At 36.5% G+C, this 27,077-nt stretch overlaps 4 protein-coding genes across 6 annotated transcripts; all 4 read left to right on the top strand.

Annotated features, from left to right (window-relative positions):
• The first annotated feature begins 27 nt into the window (after nucleotides 1-27).
• On the top strand, nucleotides 28-7,853 carry LOC111790088 (protein LAZY 1-like). 3 transcript variants are annotated; one of them, XM_023670888.1, is made up of 8 exons: nucleotides 28-162; nucleotides 3,866-4,053; nucleotides 4,278-4,445; nucleotides 4,612-4,688; nucleotides 4,771-4,837; nucleotides 5,419-6,155; nucleotides 6,231-6,513; nucleotides 7,547-7,853. In XM_023670888.1, the coding sequence occupies exons 4-8, from the start codon at nucleotides 4,683-4,685 to the stop codon at nucleotides 7,564-7,566; spliced, it is 1,113 nt and encodes a 370-aa protein (XP_023526656.1). In that variant the 5' UTR covers nucleotides 28-162; nucleotides 3,866-4,053; nucleotides 4,278-4,445; nucleotides 4,612-4,682; the 3' UTR covers nucleotides 7,567-7,853. The 3 variants fall into 3 exon arrangements, with proteins under 3 accessions (XP_023526656.1, XP_023526657.1, XP_023526655.1); XM_023670889.1 differs by lacking the exon at nucleotides 3,866-4,053 and having other exon boundaries at nucleotides 4,311-4,445; XM_023670887.1 differs by lacking the exon at nucleotides 3,866-4,053.
• Nucleotides 7,854-8,998: 1,145 nt separating this feature from the next.
• Nucleotides 8,999-11,996, top strand: LOC111789903 (3-oxoacyl-[acyl-carrier-protein] reductase FabG-like). The gene is made up of 5 exons (XM_023670621.1): nucleotides 8,999-9,212; nucleotides 9,291-9,428; nucleotides 9,521-9,720; nucleotides 11,285-11,514; nucleotides 11,600-11,996. Exons 2-5 carry the CDS (start codon nucleotides 9,337-9,339, stop codon nucleotides 11,876-11,878), a joined length of 801 nt encoding a protein of 266 aa, XP_023526389.1. The 5' UTR covers nucleotides 8,999-9,212; nucleotides 9,291-9,336; the 3' UTR covers nucleotides 11,879-11,996.
• Nucleotides 11,997-18,096: 6,100 nt separating this feature from the next.
• On the top strand, nucleotides 18,097-19,810 carry LOC111791198 (probable WRKY transcription factor 75). The gene is made up of 2 exons (XM_023672449.1): nucleotides 18,097-18,531; nucleotides 19,423-19,810. Exons 1-2 carry the CDS (start codon nucleotides 18,194-18,196, stop codon nucleotides 19,601-19,603), a joined length of 519 nt encoding a protein of 172 aa, XP_023528217.1. The 5' UTR covers nucleotides 18,097-18,193; the 3' UTR covers nucleotides 19,604-19,810.
• A 2,703-nt stretch (nucleotides 19,811-22,513) lies between these two features.
• LOC111791117 (squamosa promoter-binding-like protein 13A) lies at nucleotides 22,514-24,506 on the top strand. Its single transcript, XM_023672330.1, has 3 exons — nucleotides 22,514-23,262; nucleotides 23,381-23,517; nucleotides 23,611-24,506. Exons 1-3 carry the CDS (start codon nucleotides 22,916-22,918, stop codon nucleotides 24,183-24,185), a joined length of 1,059 nt encoding a protein of 352 aa, XP_023528098.1. The 5' UTR covers nucleotides 22,514-22,915; the 3' UTR covers nucleotides 24,186-24,506.
• Nucleotides 24,507-27,077: the final 2,571 nt, after the last annotated feature.

Below are 27,077 nucleotides of genomic sequence, written 5' to 3'. Positions count from 1 at the left end.
GGGGGGGGGTTTGCGGGAAAACAACAAAGCAAAGGGCCGGTATTATTTCCCGTCATTTTCTTCTTCCTGTTTGGATCCGATTTTCCGGGAAAATTTCCAAGAATCCTCTCTGATCAGCGAAAAGCGATGAAGGGTTCGTTACTAATTTGCCTTTCGTTCAATGTGAGTTCATTCCCTTCTTCGACATTGCTTTGATTTACTTAATTTTCTGGAAGGGACCATCGCTATTTACTACTGTACTGTGCATAGGAATAGGAGCCCCAAGCTAGAATCTGAGTATACAGTGTTGATAGTTAACAAACTTTAGGGTAAAGTTTAAGTGATGAAAGTAGAAGGAATAGTGATGTCAAGATAAAGATTACTTGCTTGAACAGTTGCCTGACTAGCAATCTTCGCTTGAAGTTAAAGGTTACAGTAATGAAGTAAGAAAATTATCCTGTTCTTTTGCCCCCTTCCCTGTTATGGGGAAGTATGTGATTGTCTGGCTTTACAGAGTTCATACTTTTCATGATATTGGCATCTCTTTCTTTGGTACTTCTTCATAAAGAATTTAGTTCTCTCTCTGTATTTCTAGCTGAATTTGTTTGTGTTATAATGAACTGAAATGGAAGTAAACCCGGTAACTTAGTCCATCGCAAGCTGATATTGTCCTCTTTGGGCTTTCCCTTAAGGTTTTAAAACATGTCTACTAGGGAGAGGTTTCCACACTTTTATAAGAAATCTTTCGTTCTCCTCTCCAACCAACGTGGGATCTCACACGTTTGCTCAGCTGTTTGTCATCTACACGAACATAGCTCACTCCCAATGCATATGGTCTATCTGCTTCCATTTCTGCCCACATAGGCAGCGGATTAACGAAACGAGTCTAGGAGGGCCACACCGCCATTAAACACGGAACTCGGCTGGCCCCAGTGCAATGTCTTTTTGGGATCTCAAATCTCTGGCCCAGTTCAACCTTCAAGTGTCTTCCTGTTGCTTCTACTCATCTTTCCCACAGTATGTCATGTAGTTATTTTTCCCTTTTCCTTTTCCTTTTCCTTTTCATCTATCTTAGTCAATTGCAGGTTCAAATGTGTCCTGCATGTGAGATGCTGAGTTACCTGTAATGAAATGAAGCATGTTGTATATCACAAATGTTTATACAAAGAACCTAGATGCTATATGGTGCTTGTGAATAGCAAAGGGATAACAATAAAATTGCAAGGAGGCAAGAAGGACAAGATAAGGTCGTTAAGTGTCAGTAAACCTACACCTTTGGTTTCTTGAAGTACAGACCCAAGCAAGAATTTAGGGAGAAAGAAACACTCTAAAGAAAGGATAAGCAATATGTGATGATAGTTGTTTCAAATGCTAGTGAGCGTTAAGCTGAAGGTGAAGTGTAGAGTATAGGTATAGACCCATTTGGAGAGAAATGAACAGGGACTTTCATTTTTCAACTTAAACTTGAATTGGGAGGGAAAATTTGCCCATGAATGTATCCAAATCATATACAATTCAACCGCTGAAGTAGTCAGAATAGACTTATAGTCACTACCCTCTGTTGCTGAGGGAACTATGACAGTGTTGTCATCATCAGTTCTAACTTGCGATGCATTCGCGTTTGTCTTAGTACTTCAACTCATGAACCTTCCTTTGCTACATGAAATTTATCACCTAACTTCACTAGATCGTATTTGTGAGATCCCACATCGGTTGGGGAGGAGAATGAAGCATTCTTTGTAAGGGTGTGGAAACCTTTCCCTAACAGACGTGTTTTAATATCTTGAAGGGAAGCCTGGTAGGGAAAGGCAAAAGAGAACAATATCTGCTCGCGGTGGGCTTGGGCTGTTACTAATGGTATCAAAGCTAGACACCGGGCCATAGGTCAGCAAGGACGTTGGGCCTCGAAGGGAGGTGGATTGGGGGTCCCACATCGATTGGAAAAGGGAACGAGTGCTAGCGAGGATGCTGGGCCTTGAAGGGGGGGTGGAGTGTGAGATCCCACTTCAGTTGGGGAGGAGAACGAAACATTCTTTATAAGGGTGTAGAAACCTCTTCTTAATAGACGTGTTTTAAAAACCTTGAGGGGAAACCCGAAAGGAAAAGCCCCAAAGAGGACAATATCTGCTAGCGGTGAACTTAGGCTGTTAACACGATTTCTTATAGAAGCTGCAAACCACTCTCTCTTATTCTGTATAAAAGGGAACGAGTGCTAGCGAGGATGCTGGGCCTTGAAGGGGGGTGGATTGTGAAATCCCCATCAGTTTGGGAGGAGAACGAAACATTCTTTATAAGGGTGTGGAAACCTCTCCTTAATAGACGTGTTTTAAAAACCTTGAGGGGAAACCCGAAAGGAAAAGCCCCAAAGAGGACAATATCTGCTAGCGGTGAACTTAGGCTGTTAACACGATTTCTTATAGAAGCTGCAAACCACTCTCTCTTATTCTGTATAAAAGGGAACGAGTGCTAGCGAGGATGCTGGGCCTTGAAGGGGGGTGGATTGTGAAATCCCCATCAGTTTGGGAGGAGAACGAAACATTCTTTATAAGGGTGTGGAAACCTCTCCTTAATAGACGTGTTTTAAAAACCTTGAGGGGAAACCCGAAAGGAAAAGCACAAAGAGGACAATATCTGCTAGCAGTGGACTTGGGCTGTTAACACGATATTATAGAAGCTGCAAGCTACTCTCTCTTATTCTGTATAAAATGATTCTCCAACCACTTCACGAACAATTTTGTTTCTGTGTAACACAGCCAAGTATATTAATAGATTATGTGTTCATCTTCCATTGGGAAATGGGAAATGGGAAATTCCTCAATTTCTAGATTTCCACGCGGAATCACATGTCCAAGCCCTGATCATGCATGGATCCAGCTACAACCATACCCCACCAAATGACTCACATTTTACACAGTTTTGCATTTGTTTTAGAGTGGATGCCTTGTCTGCTGCTCTCCATATGAGGCAACTCATTTTGTTTCATAGTAACTTGTTGCTTAGCTGAAAATAAGGATGCTAACTTCCCCGATTAAATCTCATTGGTAGATTTTGATGGCAGGTTGGAAAGGACATGTTCATATGTCTTTAATGGTAACTTCTAGGATGAAGAAGAAGCTATGCTTTTGTAGGTTGTCATATTTGGAAACCTGCTGAGAATTCACTTTCTACTCTGAATTCACTGATTTTTTTTTTTAAAATAATGGCGAAGTAAGCCAATGGAGTTAATCATCCCGCTCGTTTACTTCAAATCGAAGAGTCGGGAAAAAAAATGTCTGCCACATTGATACCAACTTAACTGGCTTTTATTAGAAGGAAGTCACTTCTTTATTTCTCATCCATAAACAAGAATATAAGAGACATATCGGAACCATCCCCGAATCGCAGGAACTAGCATTAAACATATACAATCAATCTGAGAAATCCAGTTAGATAGACACTTCCAGCCATGAGTTCATATGGAGGTGATTGAGTAAACTTCTTACCTAATGGAAGGATTGTACTTCATTTTGAATTATTTACCTTATGTCGGCCCGAGTACGAGTAAGGTAGACAAAAGATTGTCCCATCTTGATTTGATCTTTAGATTATGATGGAGAAACATAACCTTCAATTATTAAACTGCTATATGTAGTCGATAAGAGAGCTTACGTTCAAATGCTAAATCTAGGAACTCGAATCTGGAGTAGACCAATCAAAGCCGAGCTATGTCATTATCTTAACAAACTATCATGTGAACTTTTACATGAATATGTTGGCTTCATTGGTAAGTTGAAAGGATCGAATAAACGGTATCGAGTCATGATTGAAAATCATGGCTTTAGTTCAACAGCCTGATGTATATCATTAGGTGAGTTTAAAGATCTAATCAGTAGAATTTTCTTGGTAGGATAATGAACAGAGCTTAAGGGAATGAATGGCTCGGTCCATGCATCTTCAGCTGTGATATAGTTAAGCCTCAAGTGTATAATGTTTATGTAGACGAAGCGATCCCTGGTAGATAACCACTGACTCGATCATGCAACGTTTGAAGGATACTCGAGCAGATAACGATTAGGATGAATCAGGAACTAAAAAGTATGAACACATACCCATTTGGGGCCCTTATATATCCATTATCATAACCATTTGTGCTAATCATCTCTGCAGCCAAGGATATCAAACAAGCAATTATCTAGAATGACATTGTAGGCTTTCCATCTAAAGCACTTTTTGTGATATAAGCAATTATGAGATTCTATCAACCTTTATAGTTCAAATTTGTTCGAAAAATATATGCGTATCTATTCTCTCTTTTTCAGTATGTCCATGGCGGATAACTACATATTCAACAGTGTACCTGTGCAACCTAATCTCGGCACGTATGCAAATTCATCACGCTATAACCTTCAACTTGGAGGAGGACTCGAACAACTCTCCTGTTTGCCCACATGATTTGATGCTGAAAAGAATTGCCAACCAAAACTTTTGTAACTTTCTATATGTTTTCTTTGCTCATTCTTTTAAGACCATTCTAGGAATCCACTGAATTCCAACTCATTAACAGTTAAAAGGGAAATTTAATCTGCATTTTTCTTCTCCTCTTGGATATTTATCTGTTAACTTATATTTTCCTCAAATATCTAAACGTCACAGATGTCCTCTATTTATGTCTCCGATGACAAGCTAAACGACTCGATATCAAGCTCTTGAAGAGTGCTCGAAAAATGAAGGTAAAGTGACGAGTCCATACACACTTAGAAGATTCATACCCTTTATCATTCTATCCTTGATTGTTGCTTTTCATTGTTGCAGTTGTTAGGATGGATTCACAACAAGTTTTGGCACGGTGGAGTCGAGTTGGTCAAGGATTTCGCAATTGGTATTTTCACGAACTCTCACCTTCGCACTTTTATTTCGAGTTACAGTATATATCTCAACAAGAAAAATGAGCTGATCATAGTACATCATTGATGATTAAGATGTAAACTTCGAGTTTTGTTGTCGGGGTTTATCCGGTTGGCGTGGTTTGATATCGTACACCATGATTTGTAGTATACTGGTTGAAACTTCTTAAATTAGGGAACAATTGTCCGCACACGAACAAGGTCACGCTCACACGATCACAATTATAACGTTTCGCAAATTTCTACAACATTTCGTACCGTTGTAATCAGTCTAGTTGAAGCGGAAACATGACAGTTTCATTTTCTCTTCACCAGTTGGGACCACCTGGGAACCTGTAGAGACCTCTCACTCTCAAGCTTCTTACTCCTTTACTGTTAAAACTTCTGAATTACATCACTATTAGTTTTGTCCACTGTGTCTTTTAGAAGTAGAACAGAAACAAGAAAAGGACATTCAAGGTGCACTGTCGCACAAAAGGGGAATTTGTTACTATTTATTAAAAAGAATATAAGAAATCTTGGTTTACTCCTAACTCGTTTTTCTCTTTCGTTTTAGCGAACCCGTGCATGTGTTTGTCAGTACAAACATCAGTTGATGATGAAGATATCTATTCGAAGCCCGGTCTTGGTAGTAAAACCGTGCAGCTACATAGTCACGAGTACGAACAATCGTCTTTTGGAGTTGAAGCCAACAATGTATTGGGATGTGGGGACTTATCTAACTCATCTGAGTTCTTCCATGGGTTCCTCACTATTGGAACTTTCGGTTCTGAACCCGCAACGCCAACGTTCTCCTTGGCTTTCGAAAACATGATCGAGTTGCCAGCTGAAGTGACAGAGGATCACCTAAAACTGATAAATTATGAGTTGGAAAAGTTTCTTGAAGCTGAAACTAAGGAAGACTGTTGTGATCAATCACCTGGGAGGACGAGTCATGCTAGTATTATCACGCTTGCCGGTAAGCATACCGAAGTAACCGAAGATGAAAATGACGGGAAGACTCGAACGTGTCCACTTCAGGGATATCTATTTGGATCTACCATTGAACTTCCTGACAAGATGATAGACATGAGGAAGGAAAAACCTTCATCTGTAGAGCTGTTCCAAGGGACTATAGCAGCAAATGAGAGCTCCAAAGTTAACATTGAGCAAAAGGAGGTATTAGGGAAGCATTCAAATAAATCTGCACTAAGCTTTGTGAAGAAGATCCTTAAGAAACTTTGTACCTCTTCACATGATTCTACCACATATGACTCAGGTCATTCATTTTCAACCAAGAAGAAACTCCAAAAGGTTAGTTTTAATAGCTTTATTGGTTTCTTAGTTTCTTTGTGAAGCGTTCTGAGTTATCGTTGTTTTGATATTCAGGTCTTACGTCGGTTCCATAAAAAAATACACCCCGAAAGCTCGACTGCTACGGACGAATGTCAAAACTCCCAAAAGTACATGTTCGACAATGCTTCTTTTAATGATAACTTTAATAATAGACGTGTGATGAACGATACGGAGGACCGAATAACTTATTGTCAGGAATTCGTCTCAAAGGATGAAATCTATTATTGGAAGACCAACTTTGGTTTGCCCCTTTATGGGGTTGATACCAATGTTTCAAGTGCAAACAGAGGCCACTGGATCAAGACAGATGAAGAGTGTAAGCTGATATATTTCATATCAATTACTTAGATTAACCGTAAGATTAATGGTAACAGTCTAAACCCACCGTTAGTAGATATTGTCCTCTTTAGGCTTTTCCTCAAAGTTTTTAAAACGCTTTTACTGGAGACCACCACTAGCAGATATTGTCCTCTTTGGGATTTCCCACCCGCCCAAGCCCACTGCTAGTACATATTGTCCTCTTTAGGCTTTCCCTCAAAGTTTTTAAAACCCTTTTACTAGGTACCACCATTAGCAGATATTGTCCTCTTTGGGCTTTCTCTTTCGGACTTCCCCCTCAAGGTTTTTAAAATGCGTCTACTGGGGACCACCGCTAACAGATATTGTACTCTTTGGGCTTTCCCTTTCGGTCTTCCCTTCAAGGTTTTTAAAACGCATTTGTTAGGGAGAGGTTTCCACACCCTTATAAGGAATATTTCGTTCCGCCCTCCAACCGATGTGGGATCTCAAAATCCACCCCACTTGGAGGCCCAGCATCCTCGCTGACACATTGCCTGGTATTTGGCTCTGATACCATTTGCAACAGCCCAAGCCCAGCTAGCATATATTGTCCTCTTTAGGCTTTCCCTTTCCGGCTTCCCTTCAAGGTTTTTAAAACGCATTTGCTAGGGAGAGGTTTCCACACCCTTATAAGAAATGTTTTGTTCTGCCCTCCAATCGATGTGAGATGTCACAATCCACCCTCCTTGGGGGACTCAGCGTCCTCATTGGCACATCGTCCGATATCTAGCTCTAATACCATTTGTAACGGCCCAAGCCCATCACTAGCAGATATTGTCCTCTTTAGACTTTCTGTTTCAGGTTTCCCCTCAAGTTTTTTAAAACACGTATGCTAGGGAGAGGTTTCCACACCCTTATAAGAAATGCTTCGTTACCCTTTTCAACCAATATTGGATCTCACATTAATGGTTCTCTTTGATCTCTTTAGCTATGAAATGGAAATGACTGTGATTTCAATGTGATTTTATGATGAACCCATCTGAGTCAGTATATTGTTGTTTCCATTATAGACTTGGTGTTGGAGCTGTAGGGGAAGAAGAAGACGACGACGACTACGAATCGAGAGTCCCTCTACTCTAGCACGAGAATCACAATGGAGTCTTATTATATATATATATATCATCTAGAATAATCTTTTTCGAGTTCTTGAGCGACGACGAAATCATTAATGTACATGTTGGTTTGTGTTTAAGTGTGATAGTTGAACTCTAGTTTGGTTTGATCTTTGTTGTAAGCTCTTTTATAAATGGTATGGATTGTCTGCTTGAGAGACCTTTGAATTCTTGTCACAATCCTTCTGCTCTGTCAAAGTGTTTTGTTTTTTTTTAAACAAAACCCTTTTGAATCCATTTTCTGCAACATTTCTCTTCGTTTTCGACTCGATACTTGTACTAATACCTAACTTATCGAGCTGTGTTTATGAATATTGAACAAAATATGTCTATTTCTTAGAATTGTGAACACCGTTCTTCTACACAATGTTCATCTTTGTTAACGAAACATCGAAGAAACTCGTAGGTGAACTATTATTCAACTTGTTGACACATGGACAACGTGAGCCTGTTGTCTTGGCATCCAAAATGAACTCGAAGTGATGCTCTATGTGGTGCTCGATCTCGTACACTTAGGAACGTAAATTAGTATTTAGTTCGAGCTAGTGTTATTATTAGATCAAATGACACAAATAATAACTATAAAAAAAAATTACTAAATAATTTTTTTTTAAAAAAAAAGTTTTAAAATTTTTAATTTTGTATATTTAATTTACCAATAATTTATTTTAATTTTTTAAAAATTTTCAGATCAATGATATATAAAATTAAAAAAAAAATGATGATTTATTAACCTAAAATATAATTTTATATTTAAAAATTTTGGTGATTATTGGCACAATTTTTCAAAAAATAAATTAAAATAATTTACCTTTAGAAAGGGTAGAATCGAGAATATAAATAAAGAACTGTCACGTGCAAATAGGTAAGTGTGACGTTTGGGGCTTATTGAAAAAAACAAAAAAGTGCCATTTTATTTATATATATATATTAAACTTTTATCCCAACTACCCCTATTTTACGTGTTTTTTTTACGTTAATTATCTTATTATTAATTTTGGATGAAAATCGTTAATATTTTATTTTTAAAATATCATTTAATTTTTTAAAGTGTTTAAAAAAATCTTTTGCATTTTTTAAATTTTCATACGAGTGTTTATGTTACTTTTAAATTTTTATAATAATCTAAATGATGTATCGTCTTCAACAACGAATTCTGTCTGTCTGTTTTAAGTTGATCTTTCAAGATATACAAGAAGTATTAAATGTTATTATAGAATAAGTAGCTGCAATGAACTGTCGTGAATCATATTAGAATCATTGAGATTTCTTCTTAAAATGGTTAATGTAATTACGGGATTAATTTAATATGAAAGAAAAATATTGGAATCAAATGAAAGTTTAAATCTCTTACACCTAAGAGCGAGAGAGAGAGAAGAGTAGTTGTTCAAAATTTCTTGGTGCTTTCAACGTGATGTACAAATCCAAGAATCGTTGAGAATATTTTAACGCAACCAATGATGCACACAACGACACTACTGTCAATCTTGTGAGGGAGTTCTGTGCCAATTTTCTCTTTAATCCTTCGTTGTTCTTATCAGGGTTACATCGGTTTTCGGATCCGGTACGCTCTTCAATTATTTTCGGTCTTCTTCTCTTTATTTTTCATCGATTAATCGGTTCTTCGATGATCCATATGCAGAGTTCAATTTCTACCCCCGAATCGAAGCTCCATTTGCTTTGTACACATGGAGAGAGCTACCAAGAACGTGCTGCTTTCTTCTAATGGGGATGAGATATCCAAGAATCTGGCTCTACATCTTGCCAAAAGGGGTTGCAGGTTTAGCATTGAGCTTTGATCTTACTGCCTTTTTTGTATGAAATTTTTGGTTATTGTGTTCTTTCTCTCTTCTGTTTCATTGTTGTGTTTAGATTGGTTTTGTTGGGAAATGAGACTGTTCTTCGTAGAACAAGTAAGGAGATAGTTGAATCCGTAAAAGGTGTCCTGCCGATTGAGATTGTTGGCTTGGACATGGAAGAAGAGGGAGAGGCGGATTTTACTGAGGCTGTGAACAGGGCTTGCAGTATTTTGGGCACTTTGGATGCTTTTGTTCATGCTTATTCTTATGAGGGTACAGCCTATCTCTAACTCTTTCACCCATTCTCTCTGTTCTCCATGCTTACTCTTACTTGTTTTAGTTTTTCTATTGCTTAGTTTATTGTTAATTCGTCTCTGAACAGAGGTTTTAGGCTCTTGTTTGGACATGATTCGATATTTGAATAAAGATTTAGCCTCTTGTGAAGATTGAATAGAGATTGTAACAACTCAAGCTCACCGCTAGTAGATATTGTCCGCTTTAGTCCATTACGTATCACCGTTAGCCTCACGGTTTTAAAACACGTCTACTAGGGAGAGGTTTCCATACCTTTTGTAAGGAGTGTTTCATTCCCCTCTTCAACCAATGTAGGATCTCACAATCCACCCCCTTGAGAGCTAGTCTGGCTATGATATCATTTGTAATAGCTCAAACCCATTGCTAGTAGATGTTGTTTGCTTTGGTGTGTTACGTACCATTGTTAGCTTCACGGTTTTAAAGCACGTCTGCTAGGGAGAAGTTTCCACACTCGAATGGATGTGGGATCTTGCATTGATTTACATTGTCAATTCTTTGAGAGCTTAGGCTACACTATCTTGACTGGTCTGAATTATCGGTTCATAGTTTGTGGTTAACTGAATGAGTGTTTGGTATCATTAATGCTTGGAAAAATAGTGTACAAATGACCTTAAGGAGTCGCTTTATGTTAGCTTCATTTGGTTTACTCTTGAAAGAAGTTGGTCCTGAAAGTAAATGGTGAATCAAAAAGCCAAATGTCTTGAAAGTACTCTTTCTTAATGCTGAACTTCTGCAGGTCCCTTCCTTGATTCAATGAAGCACCTTAGAATTACTGTCCTTTTGTCTTCTGTAAACTTCTTCACAATGTTCATTCAGCTGCATACTCAAAATGTAATTATTTTAGCTTGGTTTGGAATGTGATAAATTGTGGGATCCCACGTCGGTTGGAGAGGAGAACGAAGCATTGCTTATAAGAGTGTAGAAACCTCTCCCTACCAGACGGGTTTTAAAACCTTGAGGGGAAGTTCGGAAGGGAATGCCCAAAGACGACAATACCTGCTAGCAGTGAGCTTGAGTTGTTACAAATGGTATCAGAGTCAGACACCGAGCGGTGTGCCAGCGAAGATGCTGGGTCCCCAAAGGAGGTGGATTGTGAGATTCCACGTCGGTTGGATAGGAGAACGAATCATTGCTTATAAGGGTGCGGAAACCTCTCTCTACCAGACACCTTTTAAAACCTTGAGAGGAATCCCGAAAGGGAAAGTCCAAATAGGACAATATTCGCTAGTGGTAGGCTTGAGCTGTTACATAAACTACACTACGGAAGATTGGAAACCAGCGGTGTGTATGTTTACCATCCTCAAGTATGATTGCAGTCTGTTAACCCAGTTAGAGAATGCTTCTTATAGAACTGAGTTTGCTTGTAAATTTAGTGCTATCTGCAACTGTTAGCTTATGCGTTCTTGAACATATGATGCTTAGCTCCTATACATGATAGTGATAGTTAGAAATTCGGGACGTATAGCTTCTCCGAAAGCTATCATACTGTAAATTATGTTAAACTGCACGACGTTTGAAGCAGGTCCCATACAAGAGGCTCTACATCTATCCGAACACGAATTCAAAAAGATTGTTAAGATAAACTTGATGGCTTCATGGTTTCTGCTGAAGGCTGCTTGTCAAAGAATGCGAGACCAGAACTCAGGAGGCTCGGTAATTTTGTTAACCTCCTTGCTTGGTGCTGAGAGGGGCCTGTATCCAGGAGGAGCTGCATATGGATCGTGCTTGGCAGGATTACAGCAGTTAGCTCGGGTAAGTAGCTTTGCATTTTGAAACCATGTGAACATGATCTGTTCTTAAAGTTCCTCGTTATGACATGAATTATGGACTTCTGTAGACTTCAGCTTTGGATGTTGGGAAGTATAAGATCAGGGTCAATGCTATAGCCCGTGGACTGCACCTAGATGATGGATACCCTGTGTCAGTGGGGAAGGAGAGAGCAAAGAAGCTGGTCAATGATGCAGCCCCGCTCGAAAGATGGCTCGATGTTAACGACGATTTAGCTTCGACTGTGATCTATCTAATCAGTGATGGGTCGCGGTACATGACTGGAACGACCATATTTGTTGATGGAGCACAGTCGCTTGTGAGGCCACGGATGCGCTCGTATATGTAGTCGTTATGTCTGGTGCACTTGGACATCTTCAGGTCATCAACCTTTTGGGTTTCTTTTTTAAATTATGATTAGAAGCATCAATTTAGACAAATATATTATGGTATCATTCTTGTGTGACTATGTCTGTTTTTGTGATGTCCCACATTGGTTGGGGAGAACAAACCACCATCTATAAGGGTGTGGAAACCTTTTTCTAGCAGACGCATTTTAAAGCCTTGAGGGGAAGCTCGAAAGGAAAAACCCAAAGAGGACAATATCTACCAGCGGTGGGCCTGGGCGGTTACAGTTTTGCTGAAGGGATGATTCTCTTATTGGATTATGCTTACATGGGTCGGAGGAAGTTTGACTAATTTAGTTGTGAGATCCTGTATCGGTTAGAGAAGGGAACGAAACATCTTTTATAAGGGTGTAGAAACCTCTTTTTAAGAAATGTGTTTTAAAATCGTGAGGCTGATGGCGATACGTAACGAGTCAAAGTGGACAATATCTACTATGGATTCACAAAAACTACATGGGTGGATAGGAACTAAAAAAGAGAGATTGAAATAGTTCCGACGATTCAATATCAATAATATTATTACTGCAATTCGGAGTTTTTAGTTGGATAAATCTTAGTGATGGAATAATAAGTTATAATTCATTGGTTGATTGTAACATTAACTATTTCTTTCTTTTGGTGTGAGGAACTTATTATGAATCCACTCATTTTTGCCGCTTCCGTTATTGCTGCTGGATTGGCCGTCGAGCTTGCTTCTATTGGACCTGGAGTTGGTCAAGGTACTGCTGCGGGCCAAGTTGTAGAAGTGAGTTTGGGTTGTTACAAATGGTATCAGAACCAGACACCCGGTATATCAGTAAGGGCGCTAGGCTCCCTAGGGGGATGGATTGTAAGATCCCACATTGATTGGAGACGAGAATGAAACATTCCTTATAAGGGTGTGGAAACCTCTCCCTAGCAGGCTGACGGCGATATGTAATGGGTCGAAGCGGACAATATCTGCTAGCGGTGAGCTTGGGCTGTTACATCAATGCTTGGTTGAGCAATAGAGTAAGTGTCGAAACCTCGAAGTAGAACTTGCATGGTTAAGAGAGAAATCAAGGCACCTGGGTACGAAGGTGAGAGGTCGATATTCGTTGTATGCATATAGGAGGTATTATCGGGTTCTTGTGTACAGAGGTCAGAGGTCAAAACTCGAAATACGATACATATACGATCAAAGTTATACTTAGCCTAGAGTTCGCGAAGATCTGGATATACTTGTGTTGAAAAACCCGAATATTTATTAATGTGAAAGAAAAAAGAAAACCGTTCTCCAAAGTCCGAATCGGCCCACATAAGGAAAAGACACAATTGCCCTTACCAATTACATGAATGGAATGGTTTTGAGTGAGGAAATGGTTTTGATGTCCTTGGTCTCCATAGAAATGATTGAAAAGTTGTAACTTTATAGAACTCATTCTTCTTTCTCATTCCTTGCTTGATTCTCCATATGTGATATGTTTCTCATAAAGCAACACTTTCTCCTCATCAACATATTGAAGCTTCGAAGCGTCAATATAGGCACGGATCTTGTTCGAAGCTTAAACCCGAGCTTGGATCTTTATTTCTTTCAACCGAGGGTTGAATTTTTTGAAACCCAGGTAACCCCTTGATTCGTATCGAAAGTTGTTCTTTTCTTAAAAGTTACGTACGTAAGATCATAGAATCTAAATAAAGTCGTATACAGAGTTTGACAAATATTTCCCACGAGAAATCTGATCCTCAAGAATCTCAACTCCAATCTCCATGAAAATGAATCGAGAATTTCACACCGATGGAATAAGAGGCAAGGACGAGGATCAAAAAGTCTTCATCGACCCTAGTGTACACCTAACCAAGCATTTACTGATGACCTATATTCATATTAGCTAACCGATTCGAGTAACTCAACTCATTCACAGAAACATTTTTTCTTTTAATATTAAATAAAACCTTTTTTTCTCGACTGAACCATCATCAATGAAAGTTGAAAATATTTTCGACGTAACATTTATTATTTTTAATTATTTTCATTTTAATAATTGAAATCGTTTTTCAATATTTGAAACTTTATTTCTAAAATATCGTAAGGACTTATGAATGAATATTCACATGTATACGATACAATAAATTTCAAAGCATTGATTGACATTAACAACGTCATTTTCAATATTTTTTTTCCTTTTTTTAAGAATAAAAAAAAACCTCAAATATAATTTACCATGCTAAAATCCCGTTCCTATAATTAAGTCAACGTCATTTTCATTTCTTTTAAATTTTTCTTAATCATTCTATCTTCAAAATCACTCTCATTCGGATATGATCTCGGTTCATTCATATACCCGTCATTTACTCGAGTATCACAGTAAATTAACTAAAATACATGATTATATCTGGATCGTTAAGTTTTGATCCCTGAACTTCGAAATTTATGAGTAGCACAAACGGTGAGACTAACTACGCACAAAAACCCACGAGTACCAATGAACGTGAACGATGAACGATGAACGATGACTTCTGTGCCCTCTGACGCCTTTGATTGAATTTATTATAAAGTTGAATCAAAATGGTTTGAATTTCTAAAAAATATATTAAAAAAATTTAAAAAAAATCAATATATTTTGAGGACTGTTTTTTCAATCTGATACTAATGTTTGCCATTTTCCAACACTCCAAAATTCTCCATCTTCAAACTTCAAACCCACATGTTTTCTAAGATTCCATGAATCCATCCATTCATGAACGTGGTGGTAATCAAATCAAAACCCTCCACAGTTTTTTTTTTTTTTTTTTTAANCGTCGCTGTCTCGGCTTTGCTACCGAAGGCTCTAGAGAAGTCGGAATAAGAGTGCACTCATCTTGGAAAGGGCTTACTACTTCGATGCTTTCAACAGTTATCCGCTCCGCATTTGGCTACCCAGCGTTTACCATGGGCACAATAACAAGTACACCAGAGGTGCGTCCTTCCCAATTCTCTCAATGCTCTAACGCCCACACCAGATATAGACCAAACTGTCTCACGACGTTCTAAACCCAGCTCACATACTGCTTTAATGGGCGAACAACCCAACCCTTGGAACATACTACAGTCCCAGATGACGAAGAGCCGACATCGATGTGCCAAACCTTCCCGTTGATGTGAGTTCTTGGGGAAGATCAGCCTGTTATCCATAGAGTAACTAATATCAACGTTAAAAGTGAGCGTAAAACAATTTTAAAAATAATTATGTTGAATATTATCAATTATCTTAACCATACAGATGTGGATTTATTTTTTATTTTATTTTTTAAAATATATTTGTCATTAATGAATAATAGAACTTCAATAAACATTATCAATTAATTGCATGCTCTAAAATAGAATAAGCCACCCTCTACTCCTTTTTTATTTAATTAAACAAAATATATATTAAAACCTCACCAAAAATAAAATAATAATTATAATAATTATTTGATGTGACTACCTACCAAAGAAAATTACTACATTCACACACAAAAATTACCTTACTATTACCGTTAATATCACGTTTAAAAAATATTTATGAACATTTTAAAGTAACATTAAAACGTTTGCAGATAATCCATGAGGTGACGATAAACGATTTTCGCCCATACATTGACCGTAAAAAAAAAAACGAAATAAACACATAATTTAACCATAATTTTTTTAAACGAAAAGTAAAGTAGGTCGAGTGTCAATTACATGAGGTTGGGACGATGTGAAATACTTATTTGATTGGTCGGGAATCAGAGCGGATTCTTTATAGAGAACAGCTATTTGATTAAGTTACTCGGGAGAAAATTCTTCCATTTAGTATTGGACTTATTCTTCGTAGACTTTTATCTTTATTATTTCTTTTTTACATATCTGCACGCGACAACTGTGAGAAAAAGAAAACTAATAATGCAACCGAGTTTGAAGTTTACGCGTATATGTACATATTAAGTGATTGTACATATTAACTGAGTGAATCAGTGAACTCAAAATTATTTCACTATTGGCCCAAACGACGGTATGCGCAAACTTCTGACCCTAATTTAAAAAAAATATATATTAAAAATTGGGCAAAGATATTTTCGAGAGAGAGAGTTTAGGTTAACAAAACAGACGACAACGGCTTCTATAACATATAAAAAAAATTATAATAAAATAATACAACATGAAAACAATAAATTAATAAAAAAATAATAGCACAGACAGCAATAGCCGCCGCAGACATTCACTGTAATTAAAGAATATTTGAGACACACAGACACGTGTGCCTCTGTTGTCTTTTTATTTTATTTTATTTTATTTATTTTTAAAATTTATTAAAACCGGTCCAAATTCATCGGCTCACACCACATGAATCATACCTTTTATTATTATTATTTATTTTCCCATTTTTTTAAACTCCCACAATTTATTCCATTTAAATGCTTTTTTTAATCTTTTTATATTTATTTTAAACCCTATTTGGATTTATAATTATTTTATTTATTTATTTATTATTATTATTATTCATTTTGTATTAATATTTTTAAAAATGTAAGTCAAGTCTTAAAAATTAAGAAAATTAGTTTCTAAAACCTTTTATTAAAAGAATTTGACTAAAAAATAAAATATATTTTTTTTAAAAAGTTAATTACAATTGTAAGAAAATTTCAAATTAAATTTAAGATTGAATTGTATTAATTTATAATAAAGCACCCGATCATCTCGCTATTTCCCTGCAACATGGTTACATTACCGATTCCTCGCTTCTAAGAATGAAAACTATCTTCACAGACTAACACGAGTTATTCCAACATGTTTTGTTCTCACTCACATGCATCCTAGGAAAATTAATCAGAGATCACCTAACATAAAGATCACTCTCATTTGGATGTGATATCAGTTCATTCATGTATCCCTCTTTTACTCGAGTATTACACTTTTAAATAGACGTGTTAGTAAACCGCAATCATTCTCTCGTTTCTTGATCCTATAACTCAAATGGCTTAGATTATGCAACCCAAATCATAAAGTTACATTAGGGTTTTTTTTTTCGGGGGTCGGATTGAATTTTTAGAAAATTAAAAATTTGGTTCGATACACAGGTCACCGACCTAATAAAACCTAAAATTTTCGGGTTTAGTTGTGAGTCCTATCTAGGTCATTTATGTCACTAATTTCGAGTTGGGTCTAAAAAATTTCTCCATTGGAGTCCAATCTCCAACCGTGTATACACGTAACAAAAACTAAGCATTCGTGATAGACTTAAATCCTCGTAAATATCACGCATTCGTAGAAAAACCAAATATTTAAATTTAGGGGATGAACCTAATTGGTTATATATATATATATATATATATATATACACACACACGACAAGAACAAGAATAGAAAACTTACTGGTGAAGATATGGTTAATAATGGAAATTCTTACCAAAGGTTAAAAGTAAATGGAGCGATAAAAACGTAACCAAGTACGTCAAGTAATTCTATGTTTTTTCTTAAAATCTCAGTGATGTCGTTGTCCAATGATGAAGCCGCCTCCACTTTGTTGACCATTTTGCTCTTTTTTTTTTTTTTTTTTTTTTTTTTTTTTTTTTTTTTTTTTTTTTTTTTTTTTTTTTTTTTTTTTNTCTTATGCTCAATTATAAATTTTATTTATTTATTTATTAACTTTATCCATTATAAAACTTTTAATATTATTTTTTTTAATAAATAATTTAATATTTTTCTAAGATTGAAACCTCTAATCTTTTGGTCAATGATTTATCTTAAATAATCGAGGTTCGAATTATGAATAACATAGGATTAAAATGTTTTTTTTTTAATATACACGAGCTAAATAATGACAATAAATTGATATCAATGTAGTTCATGTTAGACGAACATGACTCTCCACAATGGTATGGTATTGTCCACTTTGAGCATAAGTTCTCATGGATTTGCTTTGGGCTTCCCCAAAAGACCTAGTATCAATGAAGTTAGTATTCCTCACTTATAAACCCATGATCATTCCCTAAATTAGCCGATGTGGGACTTCCATCATCCAACAGTTCAATGGTTAAAAAACGCTAATTATTTCTTTTATAAATGTGTAATTCAACATATTATTCCAATGAGAGATGAGCGAATTTCCGTGGCGTCTACGGCACCACTGGCAGCACCTATATATCAACTGTTCGTGATCTTCATTGTCCCAAATTTCTCCCTTTTTTTCCCTTTTTTTTTTCTTCTTCTTTTTTTTTTTTTTTAATTTTTAATTTCATTTTCTGCAAATCCCCAAACCCAAATTAACACACGGATTACACAAATTCCCTGTTTAATGGAGAATTATCAGATGTTCTTCCCTTGCTCCAACGGCGGCGGACTGTCGGCTTTTAGTCAACCCGACATCTCATCCGGCACCGCCTCTGACATGTTCCGGAATTTTCACGGCGGCGATCCGCAAGCAAGTGGGGTTTTGGGGCTTAAGACAGAGGTGGTTACGGCGGCGGTGGAAGCCGACGGGAACTGTGGCGGCAGCGGAAATAAGAAAGGGGAGAAGAAGGTGAGGAAACCCAGATATGCTTTTCAGACGAGGAGTCAAGTTGACATTCTTGACGATGGATATCGTTGGAGAAAATATGGTCAAAAAGCAGTAAAAAACAACAAGTTTCCTAGGTAACTTTTTTTTTTACTCTTTTTTTTTTTCATCGTGTTTGAACTCGGGATTCGAATCTTTGGTAGATGATTTCATTGTTGAGCTACCCAATTACTCGGTCGATGATTCAAATTTACCTAAAACATGTTTTATTGGTTGAACTATATACTGAACTAGTGACGTTCAATTTTGTTTTTTACTACTTAAGTAACTTATTTTCGTAAAAAATTTAAAAATTAAAAACGACCCAGTTGAAAAAACGATCTTTTTTTTTTAATTTAATGGACGGATTAAGATTTAGTATGAAAATTAATAAAAAAAATAATTAATGTTCATGCAAAATTAAGATTGTATGTGTAAAATATTAAATGATGATGTATAATGAATTATTAGCCTTAGTTTGATTATATTAATGTCTCATTAAGTAATCATTGAAACTTTTGATTTTTTTTTTAATTGATATAATTTCGTTTTGAAATTAGTATCGAGGAGACTATGAGAGACGTAAGGATGTTGACATGTGTAGCTATCAGCTCGTTATCGGCATGTTTGTTTGTTCGAGTATCAAATCGATTGGCCTACTCTCGAAAACGTGTACAAGTTGACAACAATTAGTTTTCATGAGTAGGATAGTGATATTTAATCATAGATATAGAATTTGAATTTACGTAACGAACAAGATTTCTGTCAAAACCCTAAAATGATCATGACCTATTTCTCGATTGTCTTAATATTATATATATACTGTATGTGGTAGGATCGTGTCAGCCATCGTGCATTAGTAAATTATAAACTCTACATGTTCTTGAGTACGGATATAGATATCATTTGTGATAAGTTTGTATATCGCTACTTGTTTATGTGTCGAGATTATGAGGTGTTTGTGTTGATCGTGACATGGGTTTGTATAGGAGCTATTATCGGTGCACGCATCAAGGGTGCAATGTGAAGAAGCAAGTGCAAAGACTAACAAGAGACGAAGGGGTGGTGGTAACGACGTATGAAGGCATGCATACACACTCCATTGATAAACCAACCGACAACTTTGAACAAATCTTGAGTAGAATGCAGATTTACAGTACTCCTTTTTGAGCTCAAACTCAGCTTCCGTTCCATTTCATGATCGAGAACGAGAACGAGAACGAAAACAAGAACAAGCTCAAGAACAATCAAATCATGTTCGATTCTTCCTTCTTCACCTTCTCTGTTTTTTTTTTTTTTCGTGTAGAAATAAATATGTATACAAGTTTCTTCGTAATAATAATGGTAATAATATATTCCATATTTCATTTTCGGTTATTTATATTTTTTATTTATCTAACTAGAAAATAAATTTTATAAAATAATTTGAATCTCGTACCCAATAGGGATTTTTTGTTCAAGATTCCGTGTAAGAAAGATGAAAATGTCTCGTAATTTTTATTAGATATATGGGTTACTTCTTTCAGACTACGAGTAGATGGAAAGACGAAACCTTTGCTTTATTTGCTTCTAGACTGTTCCATCTGCCACCGTAAATGTAGAACAACAGGAAGCCAATAGCCTCCATTTTTGTCCTACAGAATAAAGATTGAATCCTTGTCTTTGACTGTTTTTACCCGGGGAGGCAGGTTGAAACTCTTTTTTCTGGAAACCAGAGGACAACCAACGGTATCAAGGTGATGAGCTTGAAGAACAGGTGTCTGTGATGTATGGGGGACATACTTGTGCGTTTCTAACGAGGATACCTCAGCAAAATCCTGAGCATTGTTTGGAAAAGTCAAACTCCAAAATCTAACCTAAGAAATCCCCCGGGACAGGCCACAACCTCAGTTTTGAGATGAAACCTAGAGTTCGAGTTTTGAGATGGAACCTAGAGCACGTGAAACCCTAACCGGTATCCAATTCTAAAAATCGAGATAAATCCAAATAGTGAACCATCTTGGAATTTATGTTGAGAACCCAACCTAAAAAAGATAAAGAAATCTATCGGTTGTGATCTCGGGCGACAACAATGGTGCACATGAAGGTGGAGAGATATAAGCGGAGTAGTGTGAGGGTATTTCGGTCATTTTAACGTAAGCACTCAAAAATCAAAAGGGTGAAGGTTTGCTATTGGGCCTCATGTGGCCCATTTAAATTATTTGAGTTTCTTTTTTTATATAAAATTAGAAAAAAATTAAATTAAAAAAAATGTGCATGAATTATGAGTAAGGTAAATAAAAATTAAGAAAATTACCAATACAGTTAAGAATATGAAGTAAGGTAAATTTTTAATTTTTATAAAATAAAAAGTTGGTAAGTAATATTATATAAATGATATGGACTTATGAATATTTTACTACATGTTAGGTACAGTCGACCATAATATAAAGTATATTATTAATAATTAATATTAAATATGCATCCAAAAAGTGTCAAAGTCTAAATTAATGCCTCCCAACCAAAAAAAAAATGTCAAATTATAAAATTTTTAAGTCAAAATTAGGTCCGTTGACCATTATTAATGGTCTTTTTTTTCGTGAAAATTGACGTATGTTACGTACATCAGTAAAATTGACATAATAAAATATTAAAAATATATATCTATAGAGTCACGTCAAAACACTTTAAAAAAGATACAAATTTAAAAAAAAAAAAGACTTTTAAAATAGTATTAAAACTACATGAGAGGAAAAATACTCAATTTATGGATCCTCCTTGCTACCGCTCCATTTGTAAACAAACAAGAGTAGGAATGAGTATAAAGAAAATTCGATGAGTACCTACTTGTAAGGTCTCATCGAAACTTTTCCTATTCAGTCGAGGTCTTAGAGTTAGGCCAATCCCTCTAGTTGTTGCAGTTACTTAAAGTATTTGAAAGTCGTCTTACTCTAATTAGGAGAAAAAAACAACACGAATGTTACAGTTCTCGACCATGTAATACTGAACTAACACATCTTCATCGACCCTGTTTTTTTTTTAAAACAAGTCAAGACAACTAAACCCACCTAGATTCTATTCGTATACATTATCAGATATGTTCGTGATTAACTATTTGCGATTTAAGAGGAAGGAGTCTCGGACCGACCCTAAACAAGAAAAGCTTTTTGGTTCTTCTAGAGATGCCAAAGGTATTGTAAATTAAAGTTGTTTAAAGCATAGAATGAATTCTGTCTAATAAGTATCTAAGAATTTTGAATTCTTTTTCAAAATTGAGATTCTTGGAGCAGACATTATTTCTTTAAACCCCTTTTCTTTCCTATAATTGATTGATTCTCTCTATATTTTACTATTCATTCAAGACCAATAAAATCTGTCTCTCCCTTTCCTCTTTCTAACCTAATCTCCCTTTCGACTTTTACGCTTAATGATATATGGTATGTTCTATGAATTGGTAGAAGTCGGATATTTATATACATGTTGGCTACTGAGAAAACAACTTTTCACTACCGGTGTCTACTAAGTAAAAAAATAATTGAGAATGTGACACTTGAATAAAAGAAAGGTACATTAATGAAACGAGACCATATCCAAATGAGAGAGGTTTTCTGAGAATAAAATATCTGAGAAAGACTTACAAGAATCTACTACATATATCATTAAGGTGCACATTCCTTTTCGGTGACAAGTTGCATAAAAATTAAAAGAAATGAATAAAAATAAGAAATACAACAATTTACGTGAAAAAGTATGAAAAACGAAGGAAAAGCAAACCAATTAAAACAAAATTTCGCTGTGTGAAAAGTTGCTCAAAGTATTTCCTAAAGTGGAGGAAAGATTAGGGAGAGAGATGAGAAGGCCAACAGAGTCTTGAATTGTCTTTCTGTTCTTCTATATGCTTACCAAAGTTGAGATGAGCCATCAACCCAATTTTCTTGTGTTACACTCGAATGAAAGAGAGGTATATGAATGAAACAGGACTACATCTAAATGAAAATGGTTCTCAACATAGAATGACTAAAAAAGGTTTGCACAAATTAGAGCGGAGACAAGGATGACCCAATTTTCTTGTGTTTTTCTTCTTATAGGTGATTATTAATGCAGCAACCTAGTTGGGGCTTGATGGGAAGAGTAAATATGGTAGCTTTCTTAATCAAATTCTAAACCCATTTTCTTGGAACTTTGTGTTTGTCATGTTGTGGCAAAATGGGAAGCTCACCAAGTTTTCCACTATGATTTCTCTCTCTATTCTTCTCTCTCTCTAAAACTCCGTTGAGGTTCAAAACTCATGTGGGTTTTTTTTTTTATATAATATTGGCATCAACGAGTACTGTACCAAAACCAGTGACCTGTCTGTCTTATATCATCCAACCATTCTCTATCCTCACTGTTTTCGCCTCTTTTTTATCCAAAAAGTGGAGACCCATTTGAGGATTTGGGTATGTTCAATTGGAGAGAAGAAGAACAAGAAGAAGGAAGAGATCAATCAAACAAGTGTTGTTTATGGATTGGGGTTGGGGAACTCTTTCTGGAAAACCCACTTTCCGGGAAAAGAATCACACCCCCCCACCGCCCACAAGTTTCTCTGACTCGATTGGTTCTTCCAATAATAATGAAGAACCCATTCTCGAGGGTTCGAGCCAGGAAAGTTCTTCCTCTAATGGATCCTCCAAAAGGACTCGAATCCTCCAAGGGACTCAAAATCAGTCCTGTTTGGTCGATGGTTGTGACTCTGACCTGAAGAATTGCAAGGAGTATCATCGACGCCATAGGGTCTGCGATTCGCACTCCAAAACCCCTGTTGTGATGGTGAGGGGCGAGGAAAAACGATTCTGTCAACAGTGCAGCAGGTAAAACACAGAAATCATTAATGGGTTTTGTTTGTTTTGTTCTAATTTTACCTCAAAATCTTCGGGGTTCTTGTTGTTTCTTGTGGAGTCCGATTGTTCTTGAGTAAAAGTATTGTAGGTTCCATCCGCTTGGTGAGTTCGATGAGGTGAAGCGAAGCTGTAGGAAGCGGCTTGATGGGCACAATCGCCGCAGGAGGAAGCCTCAACCCGAATCCCTGTTTATGAGTTCAAGAGATTTCCTGTCAAACTGCAAAGGTTAGTAACTGATTGTTTCTGCAATTTACCTTATAATTGTTTGATGGATGCCATTCTGTTTGTAAAATTGGGTTACCCTCCTCAAATCCATAGGGCCAATTGTGCTGCAGTTCAGTAATCAACAGATTCATGTGCCTGATGAACATGGTAGGAGTTTATGGTCCATGAGGCCTGAAGAAACCTCCATGGTTCCACCAAATTCCTCTGCTTACTTCAGCTATGGAGGAGGAGGAGGAGACAACGAAGAGTTGCCCTTTTTCCTCCACAAAAATGGGACCAGGCAAGGTAAGCAAATGGTGTCTTCTCGGTTATGTTTCAATCAGCAACTTCCTGATGCAATCTCTCAGGGAAGTGAGGTGGGCAGCCAGAAACAAGCGGTGCCTACCAATATTTCGCCCGTGGATTCAGGTTGTGCTCTCTATCTTCTGTCATCGCACCCAGATGCTGGGTTGAGCTCTTTAGTTCAGTCTCATCTGAGTCTTCCAGTCCAAACTCCAGAGACTGAGCTGCATTTCAGTAGTTTAAGTGACTTCTCTGCCTCCTTTGGCTCCAAGGACAAGCCTGTTTGTGAAACCAATCTTGATAATGGGTTGGAGCTTGAAATGGAGGCATCTGATGGCTTGTTCCAAAGTGAGGCTCCTCATAAGTTTCCCATTTCTTGGGAGTAGAGTCTTGCTTCAGAAACCATATCTGTTTTCTATGGCTTTAATCCAAGACTCGTTTTGAATTTGAAGTTGTGTGTTCTTAGACAGCAAATGTATTTTGCTGGTTTGTTTTTTGAGTTTCCATAACCAGGAATAGACTGCTTTGACATCATCATTTATACCAGGAGTCGCAAAGCATCATGAACACGTTACGATATATCTACGTGCCATTTTGTAACACCTACGCCGAGCGACCCTGGTAACGATTGTCTTGCTATTCCTCTTCTAGACTTGTGTTCTTGAATCATGTTTTGTTTGGAAATTACTATGTTCTTGCTTCCTTGATCATGCTGTGTTTTGATGATACTGCTAAAGAATACACAGAAACAAGCTTATGTTCTAGTCTATAGCTTATAGTATATGAGATTTCATGCTGAATCTTGAAGTTTTCAGAAGAATTCATCATTTTACTTACAAAGCTGTCAAGTATGCTTTTAGAACGGCTCACAAGGTGTATCCCCTTCTTCTTCATCTTACAAGCCAAGCTGTTAGGACAGAGCTTAAGCAAGATTAGTAGCAGCTCATGCTATAACCGACAATCAATCCCCATATATAGAAAGTATTAAACAAAAAGGACAGAATTAGGTTTGAACCCTACTTTGACCTCAAACATATATTTTTATTCCCTAATTTTTAGTTTTTTTTTCCTTTGTATAATACTTGTGGAAGATTCATTTTTGGTACTCATTTGGACTTTTCTGAATCTTTTATGTTTGTATCTATTTTGTTCTTGAAGTAAAATTTTAAATCTTTTTTAGTACAACCAATCAAAAACTTTTGATTTTCGTCGAGTAGATACGTATATTTCATAGAATTCTTAAGTTTAAGATTAAATTCATAATTTCTTAAAAGTTAGGAGTCCCAAATACACGAACCTCAAATTTGGAATTTTAATTTGTAACTTAACCTTAGTCTTTTTATTTCATTTTTATCGACCTTGACTTCAACACGACAAACTTCTTAAAATATTATTCAAAACGAGAATTTTTGAAGCAACAATCATATTTTTTTAAAACTATAAAAGTATAAGAACTATGAAAATAAAGATGGGCCCCTCCCATAAGCTCCTAGACGACTAATAAAGAAGCAAGAATTTCTTTAGAATCAAGTAGTAGCACTAAAATAAACCACATGTGGTAAGAGAAAGCCTAGCCAATAAATAAATATCCAGTCAACATTCTCATCAACCTACTGAACAGCTCCATTGACACAGACCCAAATTACAGGAGCACCAAAGAGTCATTTATCAAATTTCAAACATCAAAATGATATCTACTTTCACTTTATTCTTTCAATACATGAATGAAACACACAAAAATCTGTATAGAAAAAGAAGGAATGCATACCTGATGCGGAGGATTGTATTAGATGGCTCATGGCTGACCTCAGGTTATGACATAATGATACCTAATATGGAATTAAATAGGCACAGAGCATAATTTATAAACACTAATTTTGGCAAGACCAATCTCCTTGTCTATCTCGACACCGCAGGCATGATTATAATCAACATAATGCTATAAAGTCAGACAGCAATTATCTTTGCACTGGGGGCAATCCAGCACGTCTAATTATTATAGACCTCTAAAGAAATTAGTTTTAAAACTACAATCAGGCGGGGAAATGAGAACAGATCTTAGGTTGTCTTACAAGTCAAGATTGACAGAAGGGCAAGATATATTAGTAGGTATCAGGCAAGCCATTAACTCAATCATGCCAAATAATACTTCCATTAAAACTTTAAGGATGTAACCAAAATTCATGTTATTTTTCATCATGGCCAAAGCGATCAGATCCTAAACTGGGATGAAAAGGAACCCTGAAAAGTAATAGGGATTATTAGTAGTGAAGTAGACAACAAAATTTGGGTGGGTGGGGGGGAGAGATCGACTCAATAACAGGTTCGCATTGCTAAATAACCTAATACTGACACTAGTGCTTGTCATCTTTTGGAATATCCTTCTGAGAAGTTTTGGCTTCCAGCTCCTTGGTTGCCTTCTCCACAGTCCTGAAAGAATAACATCACAGTCATATTACATTACAAAAGCATGGCCTACAAAAGGAGCAGCAGCCTGTTGCATTCACATGCCAAATAGACAGCTTAAAGACAGAGGTTCTATGAAAATCACCATAACCCATAAGCTTGATATCTTTTCTTCTTCTATTACTTTTTATTTATACTATCTATCATATTCTTCACTCACCAACTCAAATGGGTTTTAACATTCTTCTGGCCGAACGTAGCTACACTGCATTAAACTAGCTAAACATTATGCAATTGGGTCTAATATCATATAAATTAATTGATTAATTAAAAACAAAGAAACAGATATGAGAAGCCAGAGGCACAGGAAGTAAGCCAATAGGCGCCCAACTTCTCAGTCCATAAAGTATTCCCAAGAAAGATGGCAAAGGAGGACATTTTAAGTGAAAGTTAGTTGCAAGCAGGGATAGGAACAATCAGGGCATTTTATAACAATACTATTGACAATAGAAAAGGACGACTGAGAGGAGAGAGGGCAGCCAACTAGTTACATGGAAGTGACTAGAGTGACTACGAGAGGAGAATGCCAAAACTCTTGAAAGTCTAGGTAGCCTGTAATCCTCATCAAACAGCAATACACTGATACTGTAAATAGTACATTTCTATTAGGCTCTGGAGTTCCACTATTACTTTATTCTCATGTCCTTTACTTGCTATTGTCATATGAAACATTAATAAATTGAGCGTCTAGCGGCAGATTGAACACGAACTCCAACACAACAAATCAATCTAAACCAAAAGCAAATTCCAGGAATCAATTTGGACAGTTGATCAAGATTCGAGAAAAGTACATCCCCAGTTGACATCTATGA

The sequence above is a fragment of the Cucurbita pepo genome, chromosome LG03, assembly GCF_002806865.2.
Source record: "Cucurbita pepo subsp. pepo cultivar mu-cu-16 chromosome LG03, ASM280686v2, whole genome shotgun sequence".
In the NCBI taxonomy this organism is placed as follows: domain Eukaryota; kingdom Viridiplantae; phylum Streptophyta; class Magnoliopsida; order Cucurbitales; family Cucurbitaceae; genus Cucurbita; species Cucurbita pepo.
Note: the sequence above shows the minus strand (reverse complement) of the source record. Positions and strands in the feature narration are given on the sequence as shown.